Raw genomic sequence first — 17,340 nt, 5'->3', positions numbered from 1 at the left:
TGGTGGCATTGTCCATATTCATTAAGGATACCCACACCTCCAGGCTAGTTGCTCAGCATAATGCATCTGAGATTATCCAAGTGCTAATAACTCTGGGCAAGACCACAATCCAAGTTGCAGCTTGCTACAGATCCCCCATCATGCCCCAGGATTCCCACTCCTCATTTCCTGATACTCTGGAAAACATTAGGGTACAACCCAACACCCTAATAATGGGTGATTTCAACTGCTCCACAATTAACTGGGAAAACTACTCATGTACCAACTCTTTTGCTCAACGTTTTCTGGAATTCATAAATTCCAATGCCTTGGATCAACTTATCCACATCCCCACCAGGGGCAGCAATATCCTAGACCTGGTTATTACTAACATGGGTGACTGGTGTTCCACAACAGAAGTCAATTCCTTGCTGGTCAGATCTGACCACAAGTTAATCAGCCTAGACATCCACATCCCACCCCCACCCCCCATTAGGGAAACCACCGTAAAAAATTTCTCCAAAGCCAGCTTCACGCTTCTTAAGACACAGATGGCAAACTTCACGACACTCATGCAAATGGACAACAGAGGTGCAACTGCTGAATCCTACATAAATGCACTTTATAAGCACTTACATGATTGCATGGATCATGCTATCCTCCAAAAAAAGGAAGCCAATCTGGTGGTCCCCTGTCATAAATAAACTCTACAACAGAAGAAAGAAACTGTTGCAAAAAAGAGTAAAATCCCATGACTGGAAGAACTCCCTGGTCAGCCTCAGTAAGAAACTGAGATCCCTCATAAAATCCTCCAAAGCTAGCTATGAAAACAAAATCGCCACTGATTCTAAAGACAACCACAAAGCATTCTATAGCTATGTCAAGAATCTCAATAGCAACACTCAGATCTCCTCTGAGTTACAGCACAATGGCACTAAATACAGAGAAAGTACAGTTGTGTACACTTACCATAAATGTAGGTGTTCGAGTGTATTCACTGTTGCAGTCATTACATTTGGGTAATCCTGCTGGCAGGTTGCCCTCAGTCGGCCTGAATTCCAAAGTCCTGGGTCCTGCGTCGGCTGCTGTCGCCCCTTCCCTGACGTCAGGTCGTCAGGGGTATAAAAGATGCGGCTGACCCCATTTTCGTTAGTTTTTCTTGCCCCAGATGTCAGGTGCCCCCTGAAAGGGTAGCCAAAATTTATATGTGTATATATATATATATATATATATAAATACATGCACCCACCAATATAAACTTTACCTTTATCTACAAGCAAATACACCACATAGGTTGTATAAATCAGAGAAGGAAAGATAAGTTCCATCAGAAGAAAGGGGGATGGCGGGTGGGTAATCTGGACTGCAACAGTGAATACACTCGAACATCTACATTTATAGTAAGTGTACACAACTGTACTATGTTCTTTGTGTTTCACTATTGCAGTCATTACATTTGGGTAGAGTCCCAAAGCTTGGTTGGGAGGCTGGAGCTAAACAGGGTTAGGAGCGGCTATGAGGCCCTGCAGAACTGCAGTGGCAAAGCCTGCCCTGGATTTAGAGTACAGTGGCAGATGATAGTGCTTTGTAAAGGTGTGCACTGAACTCCAAGTAGCAGCCTCTAAAATGTCCTTGGTCGGTACTCCCCTGAGAAAGGCTGCTGAAGTGGCTGCAGCTCTGGTTGAATGTGGCCTAATGCCCTTGGGCACTGGCTTGCCATGATGTAAGTGGCAGAAACAAATGCAGTGGCCTATCCACTTTAAAATAATCTGCTTTGAGATAGCCTTTCCTTGTGATCCTGCAGCATATGCCACTAGTAATTGCTCTGTCTTTCTGAAAACTTTGGTTCTGTCCAAGTAGAATCTAAGCTGTCTGTGTACGTCCAAAGAATGCAGAACTCTCTCCCCCTTGTTCTGTGGATTTGGATAAAATGTTGGCAGATGAATAGTTTGGTTAAGAGCCGCACTGGACACCACCTTAGGCATAAATGTTGGGTTTGTCCTCAGAGAGACCCTGTCTAGATAAAAAATGATAAAAGGTTCCACAGCCATGGGAGCCTGTAGCTCTGAAACTCGTCTTGCAGAAGTTATTTCTAGGAGCAGACCTGTTTTCCAAGATAAAAACTTTATATCAGCTGTAGCAGCTGGCTCAAAAGGAGGCAGGGTGAGTTTTTCCAAGACATAGTTGAGGTCCCATGCTGGCAGGACCTTACATTTTTGGCTCCTCTGAGGTACTGTTTTAATAAGGGATGAGAAAGGACTGGTGGCTCTGTAATGTAATGAGCCGAAATGGCAGAGGCATGAATTTTAATAGATGAAAAAGAGAGGCCTTTGTCCAGCATCTCAGTTAAGTATTGCAAAATCTGAGGAATATTTGGCACAGCTGTATCAGTTCCTTGTGCCTGGTTCCAAGCACAGAATCTGTTCCATTTTCCAGCATAAGATTTTCTAGTACTAGGCCTTCTGGCTTCCAAAATGACATCCATCACAGCTTTACTGAGAGGTGTGTTTTGTATGACTACATTATCTGCCATGCTGCAAGGTTTAAAGTCCTGAGTTGGCTGTGCAGGATCTGATTGTTTTGCTGGGACAGTAGATGAGGTATTTGAGGTAAGGTCCAAGCTGGGCATTGAAACAAGTTCCTTAGTATTGGATACCAGTACTGGCGGGGCCAGTCTGGGGCAATCAGTATCATCTTTGGCTTCTCCTGTCTGACCTTTAGGAGCACCTTGGGAAGGAGAGGCAGTGGAGGAAAGGCATATACTGATAGGTTTTTCCAGCTGAAAGATAGGGCGCCCACTTTCCATGCTTGTCTGTGATAAATCCTTGTGCAGAACCTTTTTAGTTGCTAGTTGCGATGGGAGGCGAATAGATCTATGTCCGGGCATCCCCATTTCCTTGTTATCAAAGACTTGTGGATCCAGCTGCCACTCATGGGGATCCATGAGGTTTCTTCTTAGTTCGTCTGCCAGAGTATTTTTCCTTCCTGGCAGGAATTGTGCTTGCAGATGTACTTAGTAAGTCAATGCTGTGTCCCACAAAGTCATGGCTAGTCTGCAAAGGGGGTAAGAATGTGTGCTCTCCTGCTTGTTTATATATCACATGACCGTGGTGTTGTCTGTCTTTATCAGTAGTTGTCCTGGATGAAGTAGGTCCTTGAAGGCTGTCAGGGCATTTTGAACAGCTAGCATCTCTTTTTGATTGATATGTAGATGCATTTGGTTTGAGGTCCATGTGCCCTGAATGCATCTTCCTGCCATGTGGGCCCCCCAGGCATAATCTGATGCAGCCGTTGTTAGTGTCTGTCTGGCTGGGGGTAATGTGAATGGCTGTCCCTTGTTTTGGTGACAAGCCTTTGCCCACCATCGACACTCCTGTTGCAGGCAGGGAATGAGAGTTATCATAGTTTCCAGGCTGTCGCAATGTTGAGTCCAAACACTTTTTAGGTACCATTGAAGTTTCCTCATATGCAGTCTTGCATATGGAATTAGTAGGATGCAGGATGCTATGAAGCCCAAAGACTGCAGAATTTTTCTTGCAGATAACTGGGCCTTTGTTGCCAACATTTTGAAATAGGTAGTCAGTTGCCTTTGTTTGTCTGGCATGAGATAAGCCATCTGGGCAGTTGTATTTAAGCTTGCACCCAGGAATAATATCTCTTGAGAGGGTACTAGTTTTGATTTCTTTTCGTTGACTGTGTACCCTAGGCATGGTAGAAGTCTTTTCACAAACGCCAGATGCTGTAGAAGAATGTCCTTGTTCTCTGCTTGAATTAGACAGTCGTCCAAGTAAGGATATATCTGTATTCCTCTCTATCTGCAAAATGCAATTACTGGTGCCCGGCACTTTGTAAAGACCCTGGGCGCAGTAGATAAGCCAAAGGGCAGTGCAGAGAATTGGTAATGCATTGAGCTAGCCTTGAATCTAAGGTATCTTCTGCATATTTGTTTGATTGGGACATGCAGGTATGCCTCTTTTAGGTCTAAAGTCACAAGCCAAGCGTTCTTGCCCAGCATGGGCAGAAGCTGCTGCAAAGTCAACATCTTGAATTTTGGTATATCCAGGAATGTGTTCAGAATAGATAGGTCCAGAATTGGCCTCCAGGCCTTGTCCTTTCTGAGAATTGGCCTCCAGGCCTTGTCCTTTCTGGGTACCAAGAACAGTATTGAGTAAAATCCTTGTCTCTGCTCTTGCTCTGGAACTTGTTGAATGGCCCCCATGTCCATGAGGGATGAGACTTGTTTTTGTGCCTCTGCCCACTGATTTTTTGGCAGATCTGTCTAGCCGTTTGCCTTTGGCAGGGTATGGAAATGGAACTTGTAGCCTTGTGACACGATATTTAGAACCCACTTGTCCTGGGTTATGATGTGCCAATTTTGAGAAAAAAGTGCTAATTTTCCCCCTAAGGGTGCTGCCAGGAGGTAAGTGCTTGGTGCAGGCAGGGGGAAGTCATTGGGACTGTTTCCTGTATGGTTGTGATTTGTCTTATCCAACTTTGGAGGTAGAAGCACCCTATTGCTTTGACCTGTATGAACCTTGCGCCTAGGATCTGCCTCTAGGGCGTCTGGATCTGCGCCTTTGAGGTCTGTCTGACGCAGGAAAGGACCAATTCATTGTTGGCCAGTGTCTACTAAACCTAGGTGGCTGTACTTGTAAAAAGGTCTTTGACAGTTTGCATAGATTTAGCTTTGTTCTCCATTTTCTTTAACACCTCTTCTGCCTTAACACCAAAGTATCATGCTGTAAAGGTGCATCTAATAATTTAACTTTGACATGATCAGGCAGATTTTGTTCCTTTAACCAAGCATGCCTCCTAATTACAGAACCCGTAACTGCGGCCCTGCAGGAGGCCTCCAAAGAATCAAAACCACATTGCAAACTATGCTTTCCAACTTGTTCAGCTGCATGCAATAAATCCTGCATTTTCTTGTTTTCTGCACATTCAGAGTTTAACAACATTTTCTGTTTAAGCAATGCCATGACATGTTGCTGATATTTGAGCATATGAAACTGACAGTTTAAGGCCCTTATAGCCAAGGTAGCAGATGTGTAAACCTTTTTTCCCCATCTATCCAGAGCCCTAGAATCTCTGTCAGAGGGGATAGGGTTTTTTGCAGCGGAAGCCTTAACTCCTTTGGGACCCTGTGAAATTGTTTCTGGGTCTGCAGCAGGGTTTTTAAAAAGGAATTTATGAGAGTCAGAAACCCTGTAATATCTGTCAGGTTTAACAGGAGCTGGAGGTAAGGAGTCAGAGGTAAGGCTAGACTCCGAAAACACATCATTTACAATGTCTAACACAGGTGGAATGGCAAGTGGCCTGTGTTGAGGTAGTAAAAAGAAATCCCTGAGCCTCTTTTTAGATTCTGAAAAATCTTGGCTCTCTCAGTGGAAATACTCCCTCATGGTATGCAAGGTTTCCCCAAAAGAATAGTCCTCTGGAGGAGAAGCTGATGGTATAGATTCTTCAGCATCAGAATCCTCATAAGGGGGAAGAGAATATTCCTGATCAGAAGAGGAATCAGAAGAAATGGAAACCTGATCTGAAGATTCATAGTCAGTCTCTTGCCTAGGCCTCTTATTAGGAGGGGGATGGGAACCCCTTATCAAGGTAATCAAGTCTTCGGCAATTTTGAGCATCTGTTTTTTGGGCATAGAGGCCTGACCACGTGGCTCTTGAGTTTGTTTCTTTGCTTTAGAAGGTGCTTTAGTCTTTGCCTTTGAAGCTGAAGTCAGTTTAATGTAAAGATGTTTAGGTCTGAATAAACCCTCAGAAGCCGGTGCCTGCTCAGCGGCTCCGGACCCATCTGAAGGAATATTATCCGAGGCTCCAATACCTTGAGTTTCCAGCAGCATGGCCGACTCCACATGGGAGTCGGTAGCGGCCTGCGACTCTAAAGTAGCGGGCGTCAGGGCCTGCGAAAGCGCCTCACTGAGAACCGGAGAACCGGTGACTGGCTTAGGAGAAGCTTTGTCGTCAGTTTTGGGCCTCGGTTGTCTATCTCTCTCCATTTCGTTGCGTTTTTTGTGAACTCCGGTAGACGGATGACTGTCTGACATTTCTGGATAATTAAACCAATGTCAAAAATAGTTTAAAGCAAAATCATACTGACGCTTAGTAGTGCGTTGGTTAAATCTAGCACAAAATCGACAACCAGAGACGTTGTGATCAGGGCCTAGGCAAGGAATACAGTAAGAATGAAAATCCTTATGAGGTATTTGCTTTCCACAAGAAATACAATTATTTACTTTTTCTGACATCAGTCTGGAGCAAGAAAAAAGTTTCCCCAATGGGGTACTTAGCTTTATTGAAGACTTCGGATCTGAAACTCGAACACGAAAATCTCAGTAGTCAGCCGACTGGTACTTGCGAACTGCTTCTCCTTCGGGCACCGCGCAAGAAAGACTAAAGAAAACCCCTGACGACCTGACGTCAGGGAAGGGGTGACAGCAGCCGATGCAGGACCCAGGACTTTGGAATTCAGGCCGACTGAGGGCAACCTGCCAGCAGGACTACCCAAATGTAATGACTGCAACAGTGAAACATGAAGAACATCCAACAGATATTGTCGAAATCCTAGCAGATAGGTTCAGTGCTAACTTTACCCCCCCCCCCTTAAAGGGCCCATCACTATACCAGAAGAATGCAAAGTTCCTGTAATCAAAGCTGCACAGGTAAAAACCACACTCTCCAAACCCAAGAACAGAGCATCCATGGGTCCCGACAACATCCAAGGCTGCATTCTACATGAATTACAGAATGAACTGGCACCCCACCTAAACACCATGTTCAATTATAGCCTCTCCTCAGGCTTTGTGCCCACTGAATGGTGCACAGCGACGGTTATCCCACTCGACAAAGGGGGAGCCACCATGGACCCCGGGAACTACAGCCCCATTAGCCTAATGAGCCTGGTCTGCAAACGCCATGGAATGTATCATCATGGAACTTATAAACAAAGACATCGGTAATCTCCAAACTCTGGACCCCACCCAGTTCGGGTTTGTAAAAGGCAGATCATGTCTCCTAAACTTGATTGACTTCTTTGAAGCAGTCACCAAAGCCGGAGATGAGGGTAAGGTGGTTCACACAGCCTATCTAGATCTTGCCAAGGCTTTTGACACCATACCCCACTCTGGAATCATAGATAAACTCACTAAATTAGGTATAAATCCCTATGTCACAAGATGGGTTGCCAACTGGCTCACTGACAGAAACCACACTGTGAAAGTTGCAGACTCCAAATCCGACTTCAGACCAGTGACAAGTGGAGTACCACAGGGATCAGTCCTGGGTCCTCTTCTGTTTGGTATCTACTTTTCTGAAGTACAGGCCAACACAGAAGGTCTTTGGCTAATGAAGTTCACAGATTACTGCAAACTAGGAGCCATAATTGAAAGTCCTAAAGATGTGGACATCCTACAAAAGGGCCTCACTGACACAGATTCCTGGTGTCAAAGCCATGGCCTCAAGCTCAATGCCAAAAAAAGTTGGTAAAAAACTCTGCACCCATGAGCTACCACATAGGTGGTAGTCTACTTAACACCAAAAGTGTGATAAGAGACCTTGGGACACAGCTGAACAGAAGTCTCTCCTTTGATAATCACACTGCCACAGTAGTCGGGAAATCCTTCTATGTGGCACACCTCATCATTAAAGGTTTGTCATCCAGGAAAAAAAGGAGGTTGTTGTTCCCCTCTACTCGTCTCTCATTAGACCTATTATACAGTACAATGCCCCTATTGGTATGTATCTCACAAGACACCTATAGCAATTGGAAAGGCTGCAAAAATACTTCACAAAGAGGATTACCGGCCTCAAAAAAATACCCTACGCAGACCGTCTCAAAAAACTCCAGTTTTACTCCGTCGCACATTGCCTACTCAGAGGTGATCTCTGCCTAACATACAAAGCTGTGTCAAACCCAGAGTTTTTGGACATGTTCTACTTAAAGAAATCCCAATCCCTCCAAGCTATATGCTCTAGGGACCTAAACCTTGTCACCACAATAAACAGAACATGCTGGAGGGATAGATTGCTGTCCCAGAGACTTCCCATACTCTGGAACAAACTACTTATCTACATCAAACAAAGCTCTTCGTTAGCACTCTTCAAGAAAAATCTTGATGACTGGATGGGAAATAGGAAATTCTCCCTGGGGATCACCTCTGTGGCTTTGCTTGAAAGGGGCACAGGGAAATAATTTTCTGGGTGGCGAAAACCAGGGTACCTTTTTGGCTAGGCTTGTATAGGCCCTGGAGCTGATAGCCTAGTAACTACCTATGAACCTATAAGAAAGGTTTGTGGTCTACATTCTTGTGGGAGGAGAGGACAGTGTATGCCATTCTGAGCTGGGAATTGATGTTGTATGTCTTACTGTGCCTTTATATGATTGGCTAGAGGGCTAGCTTGTCTAAAAATGTGAATCTCTGTGCCTGGTGCATTTAGTGACCACTCTACTTGAGAAGAATGTTTCCATGATGATACCTGCACTTCTTGTCCTTTTTTACAGTATTTAATTAGAACCGCTGCTCTCCACGAAGCTGTGCCTAGCAGTGATCTGTATAGTCACCAATATCTTGCAGCATGTAAGTTTCCCTTAAAATACCCTTACTATCTAGACAGATTCTTTTTTATCTACTACAGCATCTAGTTTGCACATAGATGTTGTCTTATTGATCTATTCAATATTTAAATTCCACTCACTCCTCCCTATTAGATCAACAGCCATGGATATGCATTTCCTGACTCTCTCTGTGGCCAGTCTGGTTGAGATGGGTACTTTGATGCATTGTATCAATTGCATCACATACACTGTCAACCCACTTATCCTTAATAAAACACAAAGTATGTGAGAGGTGCAAATACACTTTACTGCTGGAGGCAAAACTCTCTCATACAACCAAAACTAATCCTACAGAGGTGGTTGGTGACACTTGCACCACATCCACTGCATGGTGTAAAGACCCTACACACAAACTACTTATGCTGAGACACTTAAAGGAACCCTTCCTAAAACACTAAGATCTCCTGCACAGCACAATCAAAAGAAAGGGTCATGTGCCATCACGTAAACACTCTGTTAAACCATCACCTACAGCTATGCATAAAACACTGTATCCAGTGCTTCTACTGCTAAGCCCTTAAGGCAAACCAGTGCACAGCCAAATTTACTGGTCACTGCCGATTGTACAGTGAGGCACACCGATGTCCCCCTCACCAGAATGAGTAAGGAGACATTCATGGTTAGCTGCCTTTCCAGAGCTAGGATCTGTCAAGTCACACAAGCATTCAGGTCACTGAACCACAGCTACCAGTATGACTCTGTCATAGTCCATGTAGATGTTAGAGATCTGAGATGTACCTCCCTTGACTATATGAAGCGAGACATGATTGAGCTCGCTGATCGTCTCTCAGGCAAGTATAAGCTTAGCAATGAGCAGCATACTACCTTCTCCACGGATGATGCCATGTTACCAACAGAAACCTATTGATTTTAACAACTGGCTTAGCCTCTGGTGTCAGTCCAAGGGAGTACAATATTTAATGGCTTGGGAGGACATGGGTGACAGACGACTGCCAGGGATGGTCTGCACTTATCCCCTCTAGGCTTTCAAATATTGGCAAAAAACTTTTCCACCTCCAGAGTGACTTTTCTAGGCTAAATTGATAGACCTCCCAACTTAACTGAATCTATGAAGGAATTTTTGAATACAGTACTGCTTAACGCTAGAAGCCTTATCAAAAAACTCCACTCCCTGCAAGCCTCTCTCTCCCTGGAGAGTGTAGACATCTGTGTACTAATGGAGATATGGTTTAAATTCACAGAGAGTACCCCAGCAATGCAAGGTTGTAATGCATTTCACACCTTTAGACCAGCTACTGCACAGAAAGGAACTAAAGGTGGAGAAGTCTGTCTACATTAAAAACAACCACACGTCCAGTCTAGTTAAAGTGTATGACCCACTGGAACTCATATACATGCAACTCATAAACAGGGTCTCATACCATATCCCTGCAACCTAGAGGTCCCTCTTCATGTCCCAGGAAAAGTATAATTGTGTAAAATCTTAACATAACAGTAGATGTCCTCCTCACTGTTGCAGTATTCCTTACAGAAGGGATCTCCTGCCAAGGATAGCCCAACATCTGGTCAGTATAACAAAGCCTTTAGAGATTACAGGCATCATACATCACATATATGGATGCACACACCTCAGAACTGAAAAGTCCTAGGAGGAACAGAATGCCCTTAGGGTCCATGAGGAACATATGCATCCAGAAGAAGGAAAAAGAAAAGAATCCCTGACCGAGAGGGCAAGAAGAATAGGGTAGAGCAGAAGGGGTAGGAGGGAAGAATCGAATACTGCAACAGTGAAGAGAAGGACATCTACTGTAACGGTATGATTTTACACAACTGCACTATGTCCTTCCATATCACCGATGCTGTATTCCTTACGTAAGGCAGAGTATAAAACCTCATTAGGAAGCCTGGGAAGAGAAAGGCACTGAAGACCCTCTATAAACCCATGCAGGACAGCCCTAGCAAAGCCAGCTCTTGCTCTGGAAATAACATCCAGCTTGTAATGTTTAATGAAGGCATGGACAGAAGTCCAAGCTTCAGCCTCAGGGAGGGAATTGGTATCCAGTCCTTTGAAAAATGCACCAGAAGAAGCAACACATCTGGCAGAATGAGCTTTTATAGAAGATGAAAGACATTTAACATGAAAATAACAACAAAAGGAAATGGATTTAAAATTTTAAGAGGAGATGGTCTATTTAGAAATTGCCAAACCCAAAGAACCGGGATTAAGGGAAAGAAAAAGTTGCTCAGATTTGCAAATGACCTTAGTCTTATCTAAATATTGTAGCCTTCTATGCAAATCCAAGCTGTAAAGAACCTTCAAACTGGCAGACTGCTGAGAAGGAAAAAAAGTAAGAGAAATGAATAGACTGATTAAGACCACCTTGGGCATAACCAAATACTTAATAAGAGGCACCCTGTCCCTGTGAAAAACTGAAAAGGGAGGAACAGTCATGAGAGCCTGAAGCTCAGATACTTTCTTAGCTAAAGTAAGGGTGAAAAAAAAAAAACATTCTTCCAAGTACAATGCTGCAATTAAGCTGAAGCAGCAGACTCAAAAGAAGCCTGAGGCAATTTTTCAAAAACAAAACTGAGGTCTTAGGAAGGAAGCCCTGGGTGGAGAGAAAGCTGATGAATCCACCACTGAAACTCAAGCCTGAAACAGGAAAGGAAGGCAACTAGAAAATTCAGGGGATGGCAGTGTTGAAGCCACAATGACTTGAGGTACCACTGGAGTTTTCTCATATGGAACCTGGGTAAAGGCAGCATAGGAATGGTGGAAGCCATAAACCCAGGGTTCCTGAGAAAATCCCTGGCTGTGACTGAAGTGAGTAAGAAGAGACTGGAAAATCAGAGTGTGAGCCTTGGGAAAAGGCAGGGGTGCCAGCATAGGAATAGTCTGGATCCTGCAACATGATCCTGAGAAGGAACCAGGATGGATTTTTGAAAGTTTATAGTACACCCCAGGCTCTGCAGCAGGAAAACAATAAACTGGAAGTCTTGAAGCAAAACCTTGGGGGATGAAGCCTGACTGAGTAGGTTGGCCAAATAAGGAAACATATGAACCCCCCCCCCAAACCTGCAAAAGGCAATGACAGGAGCTAGGCATTTGGAAAATATCCCTGGGGTAGTAGAGAGGCCAAATGGCAAAGCAGAGAGATGAAAATTCAAGGAAGAAACACAGAAATGCAAAAAATTCATGAAAAAGGGGTGGATGGGGATGTGAAGATAGGCATCCATGTGATCCACAAATACCAGAAATGCTGGAGAAGAAGAAGAGGGAACAAAGATTGGAGGGACAATATCTAGAAAACAGAAACCTTTAAAAAGGTGTTGAGTTGAAAAAGGTCCAGAATTGGTGTCCAGGTGCCTTCCTTCCTGGGGACCAGAAACATTCTGGAATAAAAACCCTTCCCTTCCTGGACAGGTAGCACAGCTTGAATGGTGCCACAGCCAACATTTAAATAAGAGAGAAGATAAGAAAGAACACCAACAGGGCACTTACCTGAAAGATCAGTAACCAGCACAGAAGAAGAGTGTTCAAACCAATGTTTGATGATGGTGTTCAGATGGCAGCAAAGAAGTTCCGAGGTGTGTGCTCGCTTTGCGTGGAGATCATTCATGTGATGTATAATGCCTGTAAACTCTAAAGGCTTTATACTGTCTGGACTCTGAGCTATCCTTGGCAAGAGATCTCTTGCGATATGGAAGGATATATCATACTAGCTATTGCACTGTGCTAGAGTCCCTCAACATTCAACCCAATACAATATTCATTGGGGATCTCAACTACCCCTCTGTAGACTGGGAATCCTACACCACTTCTAATGCACAAGCCCAGAGATTCATAAACTTAATGCCAACATCCTGGAACAGTTGGTCCATTCTCCTACTAGGAGTACAAACATCCTTGATCTTGTACTCACGAATATGGAGAATATGGGTGGGGGGTGGCTGATGTTCCTCCCCCAATGTAATGTCTTAACTCATCAGATCTAACCATAAGGCAGTATTACTTCAAATAAAAATTAAATCCCGGGATCCAGAAACCTTTATGAACTATTCCAAGGCTAACCTCTCTCTATTAAGCAACACCTTAGCTAAATTCCAAGCACCCACAAATCCAGTAAACACCATAGCCTAGGTTGAGCTATTTATAAAATCACTGTACAGCCACACTGATAGCTGCAGAGAGCAAGCTGTGCCCATTCGTGTTAAGAATAAGATAAATTCAAAAGACAAAGTAACCCTGGTGGAATCACAATATCAATTGGCTATACAACAAAATAAAATAATATTGATCAAGTGTAGCAGGAACAAAGCCATATATTGTAAAAGCTCCCTGACCAATCTAAACAGGCAGCTAAAAGGGTTAAATTAATACTTCAAAGACTAAATTTGAAAAAAAAAAAGCACCTCAGGCAAAGGGCAACCACAAAGCTTTCTACAGCTACATCAGAAACCTCAGGGGAGATGTGTAACAATGCGCAGAACTTATTGTAAATGCCATCATCCACACTGAACTAGGGACCACTGCCAATCTTTTAGCTGACAGGTTCAGCTAAAATTTCACCCCCCACTCAACAGTCCAAAGGAAATACCACATACTACAATTGTCCCAACCATTACTAGGGAATAAGTCATCGATGCACTTTCCAGAGCTCAGTACTGGTTCTGCTCCTTTTTGGCATTTCTTTCTCTGAAATGGAAGCAAATGATGAAGGTTTATGGCCGAGTAAGTCTGCAGATTATTGCAAGCTGGGGGGTTATCATCAACTCCCCTGCAGTCACTAGCATTCTTCAAGAAGGTCTGTCTCTGACTAACAAATGGTGCTAAGCCATGGTCTTAAACTCAATGATAAGAAATGCATAATTGTACCATTTGGCAAGTCAACCATCCCAGCTAATTACTATGTTGATAATACACCCCTAAGAGTAGGCCCAGTGGTCAGGGATCTCGGTATGTACCTAGACAGTAGCCTTAACTTCATCTACCACATGGCCACGGTGGTGAGGAAATCCTTTTATGTTGTGCAACTTAAAGTAAGGTCATGGTATTTAGTTTCAAAGAGGTCATTATCTCACTGTATTCTGCTCTACTCAGACCAGAGTACAATGTTCCCTTCCGTATGCACCTGACCAGGAATATGCAGCAACTACAGTGACCTCAAAGGTTCCTTACAAAAAGGATATAAGGTGTAACAAACCTGCCTTACGCCGAGTGCCTTAAAACTTTTCCCCTCTACTCTGTCTCCTATAGATAGTTAAGGGGTGATCTGTGTTTGGCTTACAGTGCATTCGCAAACCCCACACTTACATATCTCCTGCATATTCATAAGTAAAACAGTATCAGAAATACAAGGTCTAAGAACCTGAATTTTGGCTGTGACTTAAAGAGAACATGCTGGAGAGACAGACTGCCCCTCCTACATAACAAGCTTCCCATCAATGTGAAGCTGAGTTCATCTATTACCCAGTGTAACAGCAACCTAGACCAGGGGATGGGGAATAGGAAATTTACATGGGCCTGGTACCCATGTCCCTTATGGGCAAAGGTAGCTTGTAAATGCTTGGCCCTCACTGTCTTACTTGGATACTGAACATCATTATTTTTGGGGAAAAACTCAGCTAAGCTTAGAAAAGCCCCCTGGGTCATTAGCCTAGTAACAATATATAAATCTAGGAATCTATAAAATGAAAAAGTCCAATGGAAATTTACAATTTTTCTTATGTTTCCTGGGAACCTGCACATGGAATGCAGCTGGAGTCATGCAGTGTGTAGGCATACATGTTCCTTTCCACTCCACATGGAAACATTTCTGCCATGCACTACTTGAGGGTTGCCCCCCCCAAATGGGATTTTCTCCAAACCATCCACCACAGAAAGACAAGTGGCTATCAAGTGCTTATTCTTCTACCCCTCCTCCAAGCAGCTCTCTGATGCCCAACACAGAATGCCCTGCCTCAGTGGCAATGGGACACCTTATTTACTGTATTTGTTCTTAAAAAAGAACCATCAAAATTCTTTTGTACAAGACTTTGCTGTAGGATGCATCAACATGAAGAATGAAAAAATCCATACCTATCAACATACTTTACAGGTGCTGTGTAAAGATTATCTACATTTTTAAAAGATGACATGGGAAAATCTTTCAAATGAAAAAAAAGCAGTTTCCTTAAAAGTCCTGAATGAATCAATGAGATGAGAAAGTACGACAAAAAGGAGCAGAAGCATCAAAAAATATAATTTAGTCACTTGTTAAGCAAGTAAGTGCAATGGTCTACCTCATACACATCTAAGCCAAGATCCGGTCCAAAATACAAGGGTAAATTCTGGGACACAGTATACACACAAGTTTACAGATCACACTCAACCAGCATGTTTTTCAGAGCTTGTATGCAGCAGTACCTGAAGAAAACCTATGCAGACACGAGGAGAACATGCAAACCGAGCACAATGACTAGAGGTCAGGAATGAATCAGAGTCCCTGGAGCCAAGTGGCAGAGACCTTAACCAGTGAGTCATCATGCTGCACACCTACAGTAGGACAGTCTTACTTTTTACTTCGGACCAATTCAGTGAAAACAAAATGCTTTGCCAATAATGGCAGAGAAACCTCAAAAGAAATATATTTGATGGGAGGGGGAATCTTCCAATTTCTTCACTTTCTGAACATTACTATTACTGCTTAACCCATACCTATGGGACAGGAGATGAACGTTATTTCTCTCCTTCTAAAACACACAGCTATTTTTTTATAATAAAAACAAATTAAAAACTGGTTTACCAGATTTCAAACCTTATTTCACTAATTTATTAAAATTCTTCCCGGGGGAAAACACAACTTTTGAGGTGAATGAAATATAAGGCACAGAACTAGAAACCATTTCTACTTTTGAAAAACAGTTTGTCAACTGACAGACCTGAGCCAGAATCCTCTACCATGCTTTCTGCGGAAAAAACTAAAAATTTATTTTAGGATTTCTTCTTTATCAGATAAATTATTACTTACACAGTAAAAAAAGAATATATACTGCAGTGTCATCCCCTTTATAAATTACTTCAGAAAGAATTCAGAAGAGTTTATTTTAAGCCTAGAATAAATAACTGGAAGGAATAGAAAATTAGAGAGTTTATAATGTCTGCCTTACAACTAAAAAAATTTATAATACAATGCAAAGTAACCACAAAAACACAACATTCAGCTGTAAGATTTAAAGTAGGCAAGTCTCTCCACAGAGGAGGATTTTTTTTTCCTAAAGCTGCATCCAAGCAACAATTTAACAAACAATATAATGAATTTTGTAAACAAAAATTGAAAGGTAGTAAACTTCTTTTATAAAAGTCCAGAGGAGGACCACACTTAAAAGTAAACAAGTAAGTGTTCTGGTGGCCAGCAGTATAGACGGAAAAGAAACTTCAAAATATGAAAGTAGAAATCATGCTCTCTCAGTTTATACTGCAACAAACATTGGTGGCTACAGGTAGTTACTGCAGACAGCAGTAAGCAATTCATTACTGCCAAACCTTCTCAGACTGGTAACTTCTTACAGAAACCAGCATTATTTCAAACAAACAGTCTGGGAATAAGAATAGAATACTGGCAAGCTATACCATTTAAAGCTAACCAAAATGTAAGGCACTCAACACTGCATTGGTACTTGGTCATAAAGTTAGAAAAGAAACATACTTCCAGGACCCAAAGTTACTGCAAAAACATTTACTTCTTCATTGAGCAACAAAATGCACAAATCACATTTGCCACATGAGTTTGCTAAGTATACTATGAAAAATCCATCGGATGTAACAAGTTTGTGCATTCTAATGGTTAACATTTGATAAAGAAATCTATATTTTTCTTAGCAAGAAAGCAAAGTACACAGCAGAAGCTGGAACAGACGGTTCGGCCTGCATTTCTTTTCCTTGAATGCAAACCCACATAAATTGTATGCACAAAGATTGCATGCCAGGAAAAACAATAACATATCAGCATGCAGAAGAAAAAAGTTAAACCTCCAAAGATAAAGTACAAATATAACAAACTTACCAGGTCTGTACCTTTGTTACAATGGAAAACAACAAGAGAACTATAGTTAACAGCTTTATTTTCTGAACATTGAGTGGTGCTGTTGAAACTGATGTAGACTTCTTGAATTGCGGAATTAATCTGGGGTGGTTCACTGCTACGGCCAATGCTCTAAAAAATTTTAAAAAGGAAAGGGATAATTTGAACAAATATATTATACCAGTACTGCAGTAGGTATTTGCAATTTAAACAGATTACTTAGCATGGACATACTGACAGCAAATGCTCTGGAAATCCAACTAACTATATTTTTAATTTATACAATTAAATTTTTGCCAGAAAAGGTAAAAGCATAAAAAAACATTTTCTGATGTATGTCATAAATTAATGTGTGACTAGTTGTATGGAAGAGAGTATTTAATACAAGTTTAGTTTCATCACCTCACTTACAGGGTAATCAGATCACAACTTGTATTTTAATAGGCAAAGTATCACTGCCTTTGAGTGACTGTAAATGAATGTGTCAATCTGCTAAATTACAGTATCTCCTGACAACATGCATGACTTGTTTTTAGAAAATGACACAAAATAACTAACAGTGACCAGAAGATGACAAAGGATCATCATATCCCTCAAGGCGGCTACCATCTGCTCTGGGTGGGGAGTGGCACCTAGCAGACTCCGTACTACATTTACAAGGTACTCCATTAGAAAGTAGTGAACATGAGCAGAGGAAAGGAAAAGGTATGCACT

General features: G+C 42.4%; 1 protein-coding gene across 1 annotated transcript in view; it reads right to left on the bottom strand.

Annotated features, from left to right (window-relative positions):
• Window positions 1-17,340, bottom strand: part of IGF2R (insulin like growth factor 2 receptor) — a 2,372,344-nt gene that overhangs the window by 335,092 nt on the left and 2,019,912 nt on the right. The window contains exon 35 of the mRNA XM_044074918.1: window positions 16,609-16,758. Coding sequence (XP_043930853.1) covers window positions 16,609-16,758 — 150 coding nt within the window. The remainder of the gene's footprint in view (window positions 1-16,608; window positions 16,759-17,340) is intronic.

This window comes from Protopterus annectens, chromosome 1.part0, assembly GCF_019279795.1.
Source record: "Protopterus annectens isolate FY-2018-M chromosome 1.part0, PAN1.0, whole genome shotgun sequence".
In the NCBI taxonomy this organism is placed as follows: domain Eukaryota; kingdom Metazoa; phylum Chordata; order Ceratodontiformes; family Protopteridae; genus Protopterus; species Protopterus annectens.
Note: the sequence above shows the minus strand (reverse complement) of the source record. Positions and strands in the feature narration are given on the sequence as shown.